Here is a 17,560-nt window from a genome sequence, read left to right as displayed (position 1 = left end):
AGAGGTGGGGCAATAGAACAGCTAATGTTGCCTTTTTGAACAGCAGCCCTAATGACCAGCTGTCACGGAGCTGATAAACTGGCTGTGACTTGATTCGCAGCCTGGCCGGAACCATCTGCTGTGTACCGTTGCACAAATCCCAAGGGGACGCATGGGCTTGCTTGCTCTGTCCATTATAGAGGACGGAGCTCCTCCAGGGGCACTGCTTAGTGCTTACTTCTCCCCATGATTGCTCGTCTGATATTTAATAGAGTAGTAAAACTCCTTCCTCTGAGTCAGTTTCCCCCACTATTAAAGATCTGGGGTACTGGCTACACAAGTGCCTGTAAAAGTGGGTCTGTTCAGGCCTTAGAAGCGACCTTAGTTATAGATGAATTAGACCCTGCTGCCTGGTGTGTCTGCTCTTCCTGTGCCCTGTGGTCCATGTTAATTCCCTGTTGCCCTCTCCACTGCCTTGTAGGCCAGTCCTAAAAAGTAAGGCTGCGAGTTCCTATTCTGCCGGGCTGGGATGAATTGCTGGAGATTCTGGTTGGTGGCTGCTTTGCACTAACATCTGGTTCCCAATTAGCACTAAAGGAGATGGTTAAGGAGGCCTCCAGTTTTGGTGTCCTTCATGCTACCGCTCCTTCCCATTAACCGTCTGCCCAGCTTCGACCTGGAATTGCTCTTTGGTTGGTTGCCTCTTGCTGATTTCAAATTACTCCCTTCCTACATGCACTCTGTTACTGATGCCTCTCTTTCCATTTTCTCTATCTCTTTGTCTCCTTGCAGCCTTTACTAGGGAAGGCGTGTCTGTAAGTATCTTCTTGTGAGTTTTTCCTTTCTGTGTCTCCTACCTTCCAGCTGGCTTTGTTGTTATCTTTGTTGTTGTTGCTGCTGTGAAACTAGATTGAGTTCTGGATTTTAATTCTGTGGCTCCCAAGTCTTTCTTCATAAGGGGGAAATTCATGCATCTTTATGGGGGGGAAGATGGGGCCATCAGTGGTATTCAAACACTCAAGGGTCTTGGATCTGATACTGCTAAACCCCAATCTCTCTCCTCCTTTTTGTCCTCCTCCTGCTCCCTTTCCAAGCATTTGGTCAAGGACATTGGAATCTGTTAAGGATTCTCTTCAGTGCTTGTACCCTCTAATCTGGTTTGTAGTTCTGGTTTGTCCTTCCTTCCTGCCTGGGTGCTGGTTTGGCTTCCTGTTAGCTGTGACACTCCTACTTCAGCAGATGTGGTTTAGCAGTGTCTGACTAAAAGGTGGAGAGAGGGGCTGCTTTGCCTCTGGTGCAATCAGCCTCCACCCTCCCCAACCCATGTCTAGTTAGTGCTGTTCCCTCCTGGCCAGGGACGGCTTGTATCCCTGGCTCGTGGAGAGACTCCCACACAACAGTGTTTCCACCTCCTTAGAATGCAACCAGTGGGAGCAATGTTCCCTCTAATTTTTTCCTTCCATGTGCGGAATGAATTTTATGTGCAACACCAATATCGAGGTGATGTGCGGATGCGCGCCAACTGTGCAAACAAAAAACCTGAATTGCTCATCGGACTTAAGCAGCTTTTTGGACCCTTCCACTAAAGGGTTGCTGTTGCTGAAGCTGCATCTGCAGTTGACCTTGCTATGTATTCATTCTCACTAATCTATATATTATGTATTACTTTTTGCTAAAAAGTAATGCAGGGCCTTGTATCATTTTCTGTTACAAGAGCTATGTAGATAACTGCCATTTAGCATTTGAATTGTCAGAGTTTTCTAATTTGCAAATTATATTATAACACTTTCTGCTAGGGAATCAGATCATGGCTTTGTCAGTAATTGAATAGAACAACATTGAATCTTTTCCTATGCCTCTGGATATATTGAATATGTCAAGGCACCAAATCCTGTTACCCTTCTGTATAACCCAGCCAAACCGGTGTGGGTCTACTGCAGAAACAGTGGGCAGGCAGCAGTGGGGAGGGGTGTCTAGCCCTGCACACCCCAAGCTCTCCACTGCTCCCATCCACCCCCTATAACCCCCACCTCACCTTACACAGCCTCTTCGGGATCCAGGCCCACCTTTGGCTGCACGGCTCCACTAATTTGGTGCGCGGCCCTTGATGCCTTCTTTTGCGATTGCACAGACGCGCACCTTAGAGGGAACACAAAGTGGGAGGTCGCACCAGATGAGCTTCCTGGGGAGGGTCCTGCTTCATGTTGCTCCCCTCACCCTAGAAGGATTTTATCTCCTGTCTCAAGGGAGGCTGTTTAGACTTTGTCTGGGAGCTGTCGGGTCATGGTATCCATCTACCTACAAAACTGTGACAAACAAATCGGGATTCGAGGCTTCTGGGGAATAGAGTATCCATGTTGGCTTGGGGATAGTAGACAGTAAAGTAGACCCCTCCAGCTATGGTCAAGAATATGATTCTTGCCATTGTTGTATCTGTGCTTTGAATGAATGCCCCTAACTCCTGCTGCTTTTATACTCCATACTGTGTGGCTTTCTACAGATCAGTTGCAGAATAACCGAATGTTAGTTAGAGGGAGCCTAATTGGCACATACTGGTGCTCTGTAGTCTGCCAGGAGACAGGTACAGCGTAATGGTGAGAAGGCATCAGTTCATCGTCTTACTCACTGACTGGATCAGCCTGAGTCATAGTTAATGTTGCATCTCTGTCCTTGTTGTTTTCAGGATGCTGGGATTTGCTGTTAACTAAAATGAGCAGTAGCAGAGGCAGAATTCAGTTATGCTTGAACACCCTGACGAACCTCATTAATTCTTATCATCTCCCTCTCATCTTGTGATAGTCTAGCTGCAATATCAAATCTAATAGCCTCTGTGTTGTTGGGAAAGGGAATGGGTCACGTTAGCAAACCTGGGCATGACATTTTGAAAGATTCTCGTTTGTGGGGAGCTCAGCTCTTGTATGTTAAAGGACAAATGCAGGCTTGTCTTGATTTATGTTGATTTGTCTAGCATAGTATGCACGGCTGCTTTTTCCTTTCCTTACTGCTTGTGAGGGTGCTTCTTAATATTGTCCACGTTGTAATCAAAAGGCACTGAACAGCTTGATGCTGACTGTGCCACTGAAAATGCCCCCTCTGAAGCAGAGGTTCAAAACCTTTTTGGGACAGCTATCTGTTTGCCAGGCCAAGAACTCTGCTGAACCAGCCGATGCTCCCAGCCGATGCTCACCAAGTTCTGACAGTAGTTGCAAGACTAAAGCTTAGGGCAGACCAGACTCCATTGTGGCTTGGAGCTTGCATTGCTGACTGGCTGGTGGCACCTTTATGCTTAGGTTCCTCTTCCCTACCTTAAATGAGCTAAGGCATTCGGGCCAAATTCAGAGGTGATGTGTAACTGGCATGTTCTTCCAATCCCCTGACTGTATATTATCCCATTTTAGGCTGACTTAGACATGTGTCTGTCATCATACACCCTCCTCCGTGATCCAAATCTCTATGAGCATCTAAGTGGCCTCCTTAGCAGCTAGAAGAGAGGGCAACTTGCACGAATTATAGTCAACCCTGACTTTTACCCCTATTTGGGGATATATGTTACGCTAATGTACACTCCCTGACTCATTTTGTTCGTGGGTGTAAGTAGGTCTGTGGTGGGGTTGAGGGCAGATGCTCAGCTGATGTAAATATGTCGTAGCGCCATTAAAATCAGTGGAACTCTGACCACTTACACCCGCTGAGGATCTCGGAGCATCTAATGTCCCTTCCTTCCGACTCTAGCTCCCAGAGCCTGAAGCATCGGTGGCTGGGAACCACCATCCTAGTATGGATTGGATTCTTTGTTGTTAATAGGATTATATGTAACCTAGGAAGCAGGCAAGAAATAAGATCACATACCAGCAGCCTAGCACCTTTGCTGGGAAGAGACTGTAGTAAATGCTCATCACTGTAGGATCTAGGCACTGGGGAGCAAGTGTGGAGGACAGCTGTTGCCTTTTGACTATAATGGGGTGTGTGTGTGGTCTTTTTATTTGTTTTGATCCTGAATGAACTTTTATTAAATCAAATTTAAAGTCTCTTCCCCTCCTCTCCCCTTCTCTCTTTTCCCTTCACTTTTCATGCTTAAAGACGAACTGTGTATCACTTCCTTAAAGTTTTCTCTTTACTAATATTTCCAAGGTAAATGGCTCAATGCATGCTCTGGCTTCCCTAGCCTGACCCTGTCTCTGTGGATAGCAGTGAGAGCATCTCAACCCACTTCTGTATCTTGGTCCATGCTATAAACCCAGCCAGGACTGAGATTTCTGTTGAGAAACTGGTCTCTTCCCCCTTTTCCCCTCCCTGGGATGTTGTGACGTGGATAACTTGCCAATCGCAACAAACCTTCATATCCCATATCTAGTGGGGGGCTGCTCAGTGTTGTGACCACTGCAGAGGGTGTCAGTCTTGCATTGTGACTAGTGTGTTTAGCTGTTGAAACTTGCATCCTTTCCACCTCTTTGGCATGGATTAGAAAATGCTTTTCTAGTTGACCTTGGTGTTCACTGGATGTCTTTGCAACAGCAGTTCTGAAGAGCTACAGTTGAGGTCTATAGCTGGATGGTGTCTAGACTTGAGCAGCAATGGAAGACCCTAGTGCTTTTTAAAGACAGTATTGGGGCAAGTGAAAAGTCTGGAGATCTTAATCTGTAGTTCACGGTGAGGCAGACTATGGGAAGCCGAGCTCCTTTGCTCAGTTGGAGCAGCCAGTGTGTTCATGTCTCATTCAGCCATTGTCAGGATAGTGCTTAGCCTAGGTTTGCTGACATGAGAACTGGTGGTTCAGCTTTACTAGTGCAAATTACTGAGGGTTCCAATATGTGCTAGGAGGTCTGGAGAAACAAAGGAAGACCCAGAGCCCGAGTCTCCACCCTTGTGTATTCATTTATGCCTGTGCAGAGTGGGTAGCATTTCACGTCCACGCTGCACTGGTGTTGATTACTCTGCAGTACAGAATCTGGCACATAGTCCCTGCCCTGAGGCACTTACTGTCTAAATACAGACATGACACAAGCGAGGGCCATGAACACAGACAATAGCGGGCCAAGGGTAAGAGGCAGGCGGCATGCTGATGAAAATCTCCTCTGCTGCTTTTTTGTTTTTTAATCATGGCCGTTCCCGCAGTGGGCATTGTCTGACCTGCCTCCCTAGTAGATGCTTTTGCAGTCATTTCTACAGTGGCTCTGTTAGCCTTCCCTTCCCCATGTCCCATCTGCATGTACAGGATGCTGCTGTGTTTCTTGCTGTTTGGTTTCCGAGTTACAGGGCAAATCCAACCCCTGCTTTGTTTCTTTCTTTGCAAGAACATGAACAGCTCCCAGAAGCAATCGTGATTTCTTCAGGGCCGTTGGAAGCCTACAGATGATGCCGACCCCATTTCATCGTCATTTCTGATGTTTGCTTGTATCGTACTCCTCCATTCGACTCCAAGGTTGCCCCTTGGCTGCTTCTACCACAGCTGTTCATCTGCCGACTGGACTGGATTGAGCTGGGGGAGGGGAGAGAGAGAGAAGAGCTCATCAGCCTGGAAAAAGTGGATTCAACAACAGATCCATAGGCCATCTCTTTGTGTGTCTCCTTGGGTGTTTGATATATCTTAGCAAGCTGTAAAGTGCTTCTAGTGCACTGAGTTTCTGGACTTTGTTTTTGTGTATAAGTGACATGACCTTGCAGGGATGGCTGGTACTGCCCCGTCTCCTCCCGTTCGTGTGTGTATATATGTGGAGGAGGCAGGGTGAGCAGAGAAATGCAAAAGGGGAGGGGTGTCTTTAACTCCTCCATGCACCGGACACTCCTTATTGGTACCAGCGATGGCCTGTGACACGCACGCAGCCAGTCTCTTCAGGGCACGTGACCTGAGGGCAGAGACAGTTGGGCAACATCTTTGGCTGTTCAAGCCGAACTCTACGGCCGCTTTTAACAAAACAATCTTACAGCTCTGTAAATATCAGAGGGATCTGCCGAGTGTGTACGTCTGCTTCGGAAACAAATGGAATCTGCATTTAGCCTCGACCTGAGATGCGCTGCCTGAGGGGAGATGGTTTGAGCCACTTGCTGACTTGACATGGCAGTGAGGCTTGGATTGGGGGGGAAGCCCCACTTTGCTGTTGTTTGGATTAGGTTGGGGGAGGGGAGGAGCACAGGCCTGTGTGACCCAAGAGGCGTTTCCTTGTAATTAATCTCCACACCCTCTACTTCCCAGAGGTTTTTACCCTGTGCTTGAGCAGGATTTACTGTTCTAAAGTAGGTGGCTAGGCTAGGTTAGGTGGGTTTGGCAGACACACAGCCCTCTTGGGATTGCATCGAGGTCTGTCTGTGAAGAGCAAGTTCTTTTTTGTGTGTGTGTGTGGAAAAATCCACAATCAGAGGCATTTAAACAATAGTTTCTTTTTATAAACTGCTTGTTTTTGCACTTTACATGTGGCAGGGGTGTGCTCCCCCCCCCATCCTGCCTCTTACAGATGAAGCCTAGATACTTGGATGCTGTACTGCGTGAGCTGAAAGATGAAGACTGCAAAGCAGTGGGTAGTTACAGTGTTAGCTGTGGAGAGGGGAGGAGGGTGGGTGTGAGGTACTAATTTATGGACTAGTTGTAGGGACTGGCCAACTTCCAGTTGTTCTGTATGCGAGTCTCTTCTTGGCCGTCTGTTCTGTGCTTCAAGTTAAGGGATTTAAACCCAAGAATAACCACTACTGTGTCATTTGTGCAGAAGTTTGTGTGCCCGTGTGCGCTTGTATTATCCTTGTACAGCATTTTCTCCAGCCCGGCCTCACTCCAGAAACGGGGAGAGGAGGAGAATATTGAAGTAGTGTCTCATTTTTTCCCTTGGCCTGCCAAGCCCTAAATCTTGGCTAGTCCCCGTGCTCTCTTTTGACCCCGCCGCACGCTCTCTCCGGTGCGCGAGCGCTGAGCCAAAAAGCCGAGTGGAGCTCAAGCAATACGTTATTGTCTTAACGGTTTAAAGTGCAGAGGAGGTACCGTACAGTCCATTAGCAAAGTGGGCGGGGTCCTGAGCTGTCAGCATGGTACTGGGGAGTTCTCCATTCTTGTTCGTTTTATTTCTTTATATTCATTCTTGCTTCAGGTAACGGTTAGTAGGTGAGGTTCCTGCAGATGGGAGCAGAAAGGCTCTGGTGGAATGTGGTTATTTCTTTGGCAAGGTGAACCGCAGTGCCTAGTGCTTTAGTCTTGCACAGTGAAAATGCTTTGTACATTTGTACCTTTTAAAGCAGCACCAGGGAAGGGCTGGTAGTGGCTCTCTCAGCCCATATCCGACCATTGAAGATATTTTTATTGGTGATCTGCCAATGTGAGGTTTGTTTATATACAGCTATTCTTGTAATGATGAAGTGGAAGATTTTTGTTTTTGAATAGCTGATAAATCCAGAGTTCCCTTTTTGCCTGCGTGTTTTATGTCTGCCATTTAGTTTCATTCGTTTTAGAGAGACTAATTGTTAGAGAGTGAGTGACCTATCTTTTGAACTGCTTCCTGAGGAGCTTAACTTTCTCCCCCTGCTACGGAAAGATAACGCAGCAAACGCAAACATTAGGGCCCGTGATCCATTTTACACACACCCAAACTTCAGAACAAACTTTATCTCCGGTTCTGAAAATAACTTCATATTGGTGGGGCCTACAAAAAATAATGTTAATCTGTCTGAAAAGGAGTGTGTTTACTTGAAAGGGAAAGTGGTGGAATATCGCTTGAAACCAATCCCCCGATGCAAAGAGGAGGGAGTTAGGCGGGCAAAGGGGCTTCCTGGGATTGGTTCTCTGTCCATCGTGTTCCCCTGGAAACCTGACACCAATTCTAGAGCAAATATTGGGCATGGGCCGTGCCATTATAAGACAGGGTGGGTGGGCAGAAGGGGCTGCTTGAACCACACCAGTGACTTCGTTCGTTTGTTTGTTTTGTGAGACTTGAATTTATTTTTTTATAATTTTGATAGCGAAGTGCTGTTTATTTATTTAATGTATACTGCAGAGCTTGGAGAGAAGGGTAGGTCTTTTGGGGTTTATTTTATTTTGACTTGTGATATGTTACTTGTATTCTGTATATATGTCTGGAATAATTGCCTGAGATGAAAGCTGTGCCAGTTTAAGAACAGGGTATGCCTTTCAGAAATTTGTATATTTTGCAGTTGCTGGACCAATAAAATACCTTGTTGAAATATACATGGGCGTGAAGCTTCCTTTGGCAACGGTATTCTTCTCATTCATGGTTTCCCTGCTGTGCCTGGTTTCAGAGTAACAGCCGTGTTAGTCTGTATTCGCAAAAGAAAAGGAGGACTTGTGGAACCTTAGAGACTAACCAATTTATTTGAGCATGAGCTTTCGTGAGCTACAGCTCACTTCATCGGATGTATGCATCCGATGAAGTGAGCTGTAGGTCACGAAAGCTCATGCTCAAATAAATTGGTTAGTCTCTAAGGTGCCACAAGTCCTGCTGTGCCTAACGCACTGACAAGCACCTCTTGAATACAAATAATGTTACTGTACACGGGTAAGGCTGTTTCATTGCTGTATAGTCTTGGGACCCTATGGGGTGGGAGGGTCTCCCAAGCCCAGAAGTCTACCCAGAAATGAAACAGCCCTGCAGTCCTAGCCCCGCAAACCCCAGTCAGCTGGCAAGGGCCAAGTGCAGCTTTTTCTTTGCTGTGTAGACACCCTGAGTCAGTCACTTCTGGGTGGGAGAGTGGCAGGCACTCAGCATACTGCAGAACGGTGGGGGTAGTGGTCACAGCCAGGGGCCAAATCCAGCTCATGTGGGAAAACTCCTGTGGAACCCTTAGCACCCACGCTGCTCAGAACTTTCAAGGGAGGGTGTCCAAAGTTAGGCAGATCTTAAAAATCAGACCACTTCTACTTCGGTGTCGAAGACTTCCAGTGCAGTTGATGGAAGCTACTGATGTACAGCACCTTTGTAAATTGGCCCACTTTTATTTAGCTTAAAGTGCAATAGAAACTCCCTGTAAAACAGAAGTGTCTTGCTATTAGGGGCCTGCCACTGGTGTGCTTGGTACTGTAGGAGATAAAAATACACAGCCCCTGCCCCTAAAAATATCACATCTGGATGGACATCCCCATGCACTGGAAGAGCAGGAAGAAAATTCAGTCATGCAGCTTTCCTAGTGGGTACAGTACATGCCTACTCTGGATTTAAGAGACCGTCAGACCTACGGGGTTTATTTCTCAGTTGAATAACTAGGACTCACGGCTTAATGGCCCCAGCCTCTTGAAAGAGGTCTCATTAAGACCAGTCGCACCCCTTGCGCTGCAGGTTTGAATGTGAAATGGATTTAATAGTTGCCATTGAGCATGTATTCAAAGGTGGCTAAAGTTTTTAACTCAAGCCCTCTTTTCTCTTTCCTTGCTAAAAGCAGACAGAGGACTGGCACGCCGTTTTCTTTGGAGACCATCAGCCAAACCAGAAGAGAGCAGGAAAACCGGGAGAGAGTTTTGCTGGTTAGCTCCCCCGCAAGGGCTTTTACTGCCTCAGCAGAACAGTAACCAAAGAATACTTTGTTTCTCTGAGGCGATACCTCCCCATCAAGGCTTAGGTCTGCTCCCACTGACGCCGATTGGCAAACCTCCCTCGTTACTTTGAATGGGAGAGGTTCAGATCCTCAGCTGCTGTTACAGAGAGGCCTGAGCAGCCAAGTTCTGGTTCCAGCTTCCCCACAATGTGGGGGCATCGGGTTGGGCCTTTGGGCAGATGGGAGCCAGTTGCAAAGGTTGGATGTGGCTGTGAATGTCTCCACAGTCCAGAAGGGTTTGGACCCAGCTGGTTCGGGCTCATCTCTGTTAATTAACCCTTTGTCTGACACAGCACTGGCCCCTCCTATACCTTCGAGGTGGTGCACCCCATAAATAGGCTTTGCAGACGGGGTTAGTCCAAGTCAGGCTTCACCCTCTGCCCCATCCCAACTGGGCTGGTTTAGAGCAGCTCTTTGAGATGGGCCAAGTTGCAACATGTTGATGCTTTGGCTGTAGTTTAAATCTCTGAACTTTTGGAGGGTTCTGCATTTTATAAACCCCTGCTCCATCCCCGCTCCAGAACACACCACAGCTACAGGCCTGGATTATGGCAATCCAGGGTCCTAGGCACACTGCAACACAAATCTGCCTGCACTGCTTCACTCCTGCACTGTGGCCATCCCCCCGGTCTTGGGGTGGTGGTGATGGTGTTAGGGCCAGCAGCATGTGGGGGAGGGAATCCTCCCTGCGGGGTAGCAGTAAGGTCCCCACTCAGGCTGCTGCTTCCTCTGCTTCTATCCGCTTGGCGGGCGTGAGCTGGGTCTGCGGCAAAACGTCCCAGCAGCAGAGGATCGTGCGTGGTGCTTTGTGTCATGTTTTCTAAGATCCTTGGTGTCCTCCTAGCCTGCTCCTGTGGGGAAGGCAATTGGGTGGTTGCTTCTCTCCCCACTTCCTGTTTTCATGGGCCAGGGACTGACAGGGACTAGCTCCCAGAATTCCCCTTCAACAGATGGTTAGCGAGCTGTTCTCCATGAATTTTTGTTTGCTTGTTGAGGAGCCAATTGACAGGCCTACTTCCTACTCCAACTCTCCTGGGAGGCAGGTGACTTGTCCAGCCCCTGCTCCCAACCTTACGACTGTAGCAACAGCGTCCAGAAACTCACTGGACAAGACTTCCCAGAGTGCACTGCTGCAGGACAAAACCCTTACAATCAGAGCCCCACAGGGCACTGGGTCATTTAAAGATCCTCAACCGGGATAAACTGAAGTCAATAGAGCTGTGTCAGGGGAGCTGTGTGGATTCACACAAGCTGAGGATCTGGGACCCAGTTTTTGCTGAAGAAATTTAGCCATTAGGCCTCATAGCCAGCCCCCAAACCAGTGCAAGGAGGGAGCAGGCCAGTCAGTCACCTTTGGAAAAAGCCAGAAGGAAGGGGTCGAGACAGCTGCTCCTGCAGCTGAGGAGAGGATGGGGCTGGAGATGGAGAGTCAGCCTAGCTGCCAGCCTAGGAAAAATCCAGAAGTCGTGAAAAAGAGGCAATCCCAATGTTTCCGCCCCATGAGGGTCCACGGTCCGGTAGGGGGTGTCTGAGCCATAGGAAAGGGGGTTCCTCCTGGTTGGATAAGTGTCCAAACTTTGGAATGCTCCTGTAAAGCTAACCCTGAACCTTGCTCATTTATTCATGGTCACGGGCCGCAGCATTCCAGGTGGAGTTTACAATCCAGGCATACTTTCCTTGTTTTCTCTAATCAAGGCAGTTCTCATCTCGAGGCTGTGGACCCTCCTGGGGCGGGAACATAGGTACACTGCAGAAACACCACCACCAAGGGCTAAACTGTGCTCTTCCTTGCCTCCATTAAGCTCAGGGGAGCTGCTGTGGATTTACTCTGAGGTAATGGAGGGCAAAATCTGCCCCCCAGTGATAAACTCCTTGGGCCGGATGGTCAGCTGGTGTGAATCAGCATAGCGCCATTGAAGTTAATGAAGCTAAGTTAGTTTTCACCAGCTGAGGAGCTGGCCTCTTGCATAGAAGCCTAAACAGGCCCAGAGACCAAACTCCCCAATAGACACCAACCCTCCAAGCAGGTTTGAAGCACCTTTGCAGAAGGTGAAATGGGGATGGCAGGGAACTTGCCACTGTTACCCGTTCTGTGGATAAACAGGACTGTGGTCTCCAGCTTGGGACACCAATGGCTTTCACTGTCACTGTGTTTGAAATATTAAATGTTTAAATACATATGGAGCTCGACATTTATGTCTGCATTATTTGGAGGGGGCTGTCCTGAAAAAAAAAAGAAATCTCTCTCGTATGTGTTACCCAAAGCTAATAATAGCCGTTAGCCACAACATATGAGCACGCTGCCTCCCCTGTTTACCAGACGAGCAGGAGCTGTGCAGAAAGTCCAGATAGCATTGACCTTGCTCTGCTTACCCAGATAAGAAGCTTGCTTGCATAAGCATAACTAGGATCAAGGTATTTTCAAGGCTATCAGGAAATTCCTGCTGCCCTGAAGTCTCTGTTGCATCAAGATCCGCGTTACACCGGTCACTGCCCGTCATGCATGTTAAGGTTCTTGAGACACGTGTGACAGCATCGGCAACCAATTTCTGCCTGTGCCAATGGGATTATTCCAACAGTGCCCAACTCATGAGGAAGCCACCGTAGAAAGGTCTATGTGTTAACCCCACGGTGGCTGGAGATTCCAGTGCCAGCCAGGGATCTAGTTCTGTGACTGGAGGATACATGCCCTGTTGGCTGTAAAGCAAGTCATCTACTCGGGAAGGAGAAGAGGGCCACCTGAGCTTCTCGTAGCGTATCTAGGGTACAATACATCCTGTGGGTAACAGCTTCTGAGATTTGCATGGTACAGTGGTAGGTGCAGGAGAGAGAACTTTTGGGGCACAGACTTGGTTTAAAGGGGCTAATCCTTGCTCAAGTCTCGACCAATCAGGATCCTTACCTGTGCTATGGAACAGAATGCACAGCAGTGATAGCCCCTGAGTGTCACACCCCCTCAGGAGGCCTCTGCATCTCTCATAAACTCTTCCTGCATCCTCTTTCCTGTTGCTCCAGCCCCACCACGTAAAGGTCATGCATTTCCGCTGCCATTACTGGGTGGAGAGGCCTTGGAGATCAATGGGAGTTAGGTAGAGTACCTTTGTGAATCCCACCCCTGGGACCTGTCATGGCTGCTCTTTCGTATAAGACTCAAGGATGCAGCAGGAGGGTTGCCAGTATATTCTCCTGGTAATCTCTCTTGCGTGGTCTCGATTGTTTGCTGGAATATTGCTCCAGTATTGACTCTTGCTTCCAGGACCAGTCCTGCCAGTTACCTCGGTGCCTCGAACGTTGGCAGAAAGTGGAAGGGACGTGATCACAACGGACTGGACTGAATATTGTTGGAAGTATTGGTGAGGTCCTCGCCCACCTCTGTTCAGAACAGTCATCTCTAAAGAGTCCTCTTACCAAGGTGCTTTGGTCTGGCCTGAGAGCCCTCAGCTCCTGCACATGGGGAGCACACGGGTGTGTTACGAAGCATCCAGCCCCCTCGCTCCCCTGACTCGTTTCTTTGTGCGGTACATTTTGTACCTTTGCAAAGAGGAGACGTTCCTCCAGGCAGTGCAGCTTTAAAGGTTACTCTTGACAGGAGGCTCATTTCTCTGCTCTTACAATCTCATCCTCGCCCATTCACCAGTCTCTGCAAGCTGCATCAGCAGTAGCAAAGTCACGGAACTTGTGGGTGCCACGACAGCAGAGTTCCCAGCTGAGCCAGTTCTGCAAGGCGTCACAGCAAGTAGAGCTACGTTTGTATAACACGGGAAAGGATAAAATCAAAGGAGTGAACCTTTATGGTGCAACAACATCCATGGTACACCCACATCTTGAATACCGTAAGCAGATGTGGTCGCCCCATCTCAAGAGATATATTGGAATTGGAAAAGGTTCAGAAAAGGGCAACAAAGATGATTAGGGGTATGGAAAGGCTTCCATATGAGGAGAGATTAATAAGACTGGGACTTTTGGGGACTTTTCAGCTTGGAAAAGAGACGGCTAAGGGGAGATATGATTGAGGTCTATAAAATCATGACGGGTGTGGAGAAAATAAATAAGGAAGTGTTGTTTACTCCTTCTCATAACACAAGAACTAGGGGTCACCAAATGAAATTAATAGCCAGCAGGTTTAAAACAAATAAAAGGAAGTATTTCTTCACACAATGTGCAGTCAACCTGTGGAACTCCTTGCCAGAGGATGTTGTGAAGGCCAAGACCATAACAGGGTTCAAAAAAGAACTAGATAAGTTCATGGAGGATAGATCCATCAATGGCTATTAGCCAGGATGGGCAGGAATGGTGTCCCTAGCCTCTGTTTGCCAGAAGCTGGGAATGGGTGACAGGGGACGGATCACTTGATGATTCCCTGTTCTGTTCATGCCCTCTGGGGCTCCTGGCATTGGCCACTGTCAGAAGACAGCATACTGGCTAGATGGACCCTTGGTCTGACCCAGTAGGGCCGTTCTTATGTTCTTAACAGGAGAGCCCTCCAGAAGTAGGTGTTACTTAAGCTGAAGACAGGCACTTCAAACCCCTCTCACACTTTAAGAAATTGGAGAGAGTCCCAAGGAGAGCAACACAAATGAGAAAAGGTTTAGAAAACCTGACCTATGAGGAAAGGTTAAAAAAAAACAGGGCATGTTTAGTCTTGAGAAACGAAGAATGAGCGGGGCCCTGATAATATGCCACGGGCTGTTATAAAGAGGATGCTGACTAATTGTTCTCCATGTCCACTGAAGGTAGGGCAAGACATAATGGTCTGAATCTGCCGCAAGGGAGGCTTAAGTTAGATCTTAGGAAAAAACTTTTTAATTATGAGGGTAGTTAAGCTCTGGAACAGGCTTCCAAGGGAGGTTGTGGAATCCAAGGCACTAGTGAGTTTAAAGAGCAGGGTAGACTTGGTCCTGTCTCAGTGCAGGGGGCTGGACTAGACGACCTCTTGTGGTCCTGTCCAGCCATACGTTTCTAGATTCTGTGCACCTCTCGGCTGAGAGCATGGGACAAGTTTTGGGGGTTTGGCTTTTGTGGCAAGGAAACAAGGTAAACTTGGCTAAATTTTTTGGCTAGTCAAGGAGCAAAAAAATCAGCCACCAGCATGGACGTTACCATCAGTGGTTCCTGCCACCTAGTGCAGGGATGAGCTAGTTCCTCTCTGCAATGCAGCTCTGGTGCGACTGTGCTTGGAATCTGGCTTTCAGATCTGGCCACCCAAATGCCGGCAAGATGTAGACAAACAGGAGGGAGTGACAAGAGCTCCAGGCAAGGGGCCGAAGGGATTGATTTCTGAGGGAAGAGCAAAACCGTTCCAGGAGATGGATAGAGCTCAGCTAAGCATCCCACTGAGATAGGCTGTGATTAAACAAGCTGCAGTTTCCAGTCACACCTGGTGCTTTCACCACCCAAAGTTCAGGACTGATTTGATCTTAGAGATTGGAGACCAGCCAGGTCCACTCGTGACTAGGCCATTGCTGTCTGCCCCCGCCAAAAAAAGATAACCCGTCCCAAACTCTCCATCGCAGGGCGGCTGTTTGCACTCCTCCAAGCAGCGCCTCAGAGTGAGACGTGTTATGAAACACCAGTGGTCCTGCTGCTCCACGTGGGGAGGTTGTGGGAAGCATGATGGACAACACGTGGGGGGTGCTCACTGGCTGTGGCGTTGGCTCAACTCTTCCTGGCCAGGTCCTAGGAGTGGCCAAGTCAGGACCAGAACCCCAACAATTTGCTGGGGAGAGTGGGATGGGGGCATTCAGCAACAGTTATTCCAACTCTCCAGGCTCGATGGACTCTTCTGGGAGTGGGTGGGACACGCCGGGGAGCAGCGAAAGCCGCTCGGTAATGGCAGTTAGATTTTGTCTGGCTGCTCTGTTCTAACCCCCCATCTGACTTCATCCTCTTTCAGCTGCACCGGCCCCCGCCTGCCCACAGCATGTAGGTTACCAAAGGCCACATTCAAAGCTGCTGATCCTGATGTTACAGGTCCGCGTGCCTCGCAAACACAGGAGTGGGGGGCAGGGGTGCTTACAGCCCAGGACTTGCTGGTTTGTTTTCCTTGTCTCTCGTCGGCCATCCTGTTTATTTCAGGGTAGGGTGACCAGATGTCCCATTTTTATAGGGACAGTCCCGTTTTTTGGGACTTTTTCTTATATAGGAACCTATTACCCCCTACCCCGTCCCGTTTTCTCACAGTTGCTATCTGGTCACCCTATTTTAGGGCCTCAAGGGAAGGGCATTCAGAATCAGCCGTGGAACCACACAAGGGACAAATTTCCTCCAGTCTGTAAGCTGGCTTGGATCCTGCTAGCTATAGGGTCTCCCCGTCCCAGCTCAGGCATTTCTCACGCACACAGAGTGGAAGGGAGTCAGTGGTACATGGCGCAAGACCGCAGAATCAGGCCCCAATTTAGACATGAATATCATCATTACTATTGTGCATTTGTAGCAGTCCCGTCGGCTGGCCAGCAGCGGCACTGCTCAACTGTGTGTCATAGGCCACCTAGCGCTACCAGCTGACGGAGATTCTCCTTTAACTCTCTCTAAATGCCAGGTTTGTATGGCACCTGTCACAATGACAGCTAAGTGCTAGATGTCTCTGCTTCCGGAGCAGAAGGACTCGAGTGCTAGTCCTGCTGCCATGAAGTTCTGAATGGCCAAATGTGCGGCATAGGAACAATTGTGAATCCCTAGGTGGCCACTGATTTCTTGCACTATGTGGACCAGATCCTCAGCCGGGTAACTGATGCAGCACCCTTTCCTTTCAGTGGAGCTGAATGTTGATCAATGCAGAGTAATGCATGTTGGAAACATAACCCCAACTATACATATAAAATGATGGGGTCTGAATTAGCTGTTGCCACTCAAGACAGAGATCTTGGAGTCATGGTGGATAGTGCTCTGAAAACATCCACTCTGTGTGCAGCGGCAGTCAAAAAACCGAACAGAATATTGGGAATCATTAAGAAAGGGATAGAGAATAAGCCAGAAAATGTATTGCCTCTATATAAATCCATGGTACGCCCACATCTTGAATACTGCGTGCAGAGGTGGCTGCCCCATCTCAAAAAAGATATACTGGAATTGGGAAAGGTTCAGAAAAGAGCAACAAAAACTGAATCGGGGTATGGGACGGCTTCCATACGAGGAGAGATTAATAAGACTGGGACTTTTCAGCTTGGAAAAGAGATGACTAAGGGGGGATAGGAGAGAGGTCTATAAAATCATGAGTGGTGTAGAGAAAGTCAATAGGGAAGTGTTATTTTCTCCTCATAACACACAAACTAGGGGGTCACCATATGAAATTAACAGGCAGCAGGTTTAAAACAAACAAAAGGATGTATTTCTTCACACAATGCACAGTCAACCTGTGGAACTCTTTGCCAGAGGATGTTGTGAAGGCCAAGACTATAACAGGGTTCAAAAAAGAACTAGATAAGTTCATGGAGGATAGGTCCATCAATGGCTATTAGCCAGGATGGGCAGGAATGGTGTCCCTAGCCTCTCTTTGCCAGAAGCTGGGAATAGGAGACAGGGGATGGATCACTTGATGATTCCCTGTTCTGTTCATTCCCTCTGGGGCACCTGGCATTGGCCACTGTCAGAAGACAGGATACTGGGCTAGATGGACCTTTTGTCTGATCCAGTATCGCCGTTCTGATGGTCTTATGAGCTATACTGATTTACACCAGCTCAGGATCCGCTCCTATATGTTTGATAAACCATCACAGGCTGCATGGAGGGAGAAGGCATCATAACAGCAGCAGGATACCACCTGCAAAGCAGTTGCATTTATTGTACTGGCAATGATTTTCACATAGCGCCAATGGTGTTAACTGATTAACAGCAAAATATATGGGTAGATTCCCTGCCCCCAGGAGTTTACAGTATGAGTCAGACAGAGCACGGCTAGGGATTTGCCATGAAATGAGTCTCCATAGCCGATGTGAGCCAACATCTCTTACCTCATGGCTAATTGCTTTCAATGAAGAGCAGGCCAGCCTCTGTGCCATACAATATTTCAGAGGCACAAAGGGAAAGCAGCCAAGTGGCTGATACAGTTTATTGC

At 48.2% G+C, this 17,560-nt stretch overlaps 1 protein-coding gene across 6 annotated transcripts in view; it reads left to right on the top strand.

Moving 5' to 3' along the window:
• Window positions 1-8,146, top strand: part of PFKFB3 (6-phosphofructo-2-kinase/fructose-2,6-biphosphatase 3) — a 72,113-nt gene extending 63,967 nt beyond the window's left edge. For 4 of the 6 annotated variants that reach the window (XM_037889355.2, XM_043520733.1, XM_037889353.2 and 1 more), the window contains one exon: window positions 5,274-8,146. In XM_037889355.2, coding sequence (XP_037745283.1) covers window positions 5,274-5,303 — 30 coding nt within the window. In that variant the 3' untranslated portion in view covers window positions 5,304-8,146. Of the gene's footprint in view, window positions 1-771; window positions 795-5,273 lie in introns of all 6 variants that reach the window. The other 2 variants (XM_043520726.1, XM_037889354.2) reach the window with 1 other exon arrangement.
• The last annotated feature ends 9,414 nt before the right edge of the window (window positions 8,147-17,560 follow it).

This window comes from Chelonia mydas, chromosome 1, assembly GCF_015237465.2.
Source record: "Chelonia mydas isolate rCheMyd1 chromosome 1, rCheMyd1.pri.v2, whole genome shotgun sequence".
Lineage (NCBI taxonomy): Eukaryota > Metazoa > Chordata > Testudines > Cheloniidae > Chelonia > Chelonia mydas.
The sequence above is the reverse complement of the archived record's forward strand: the minus strand, read 5'-3'. Positions and strand labels throughout refer to the sequence as shown.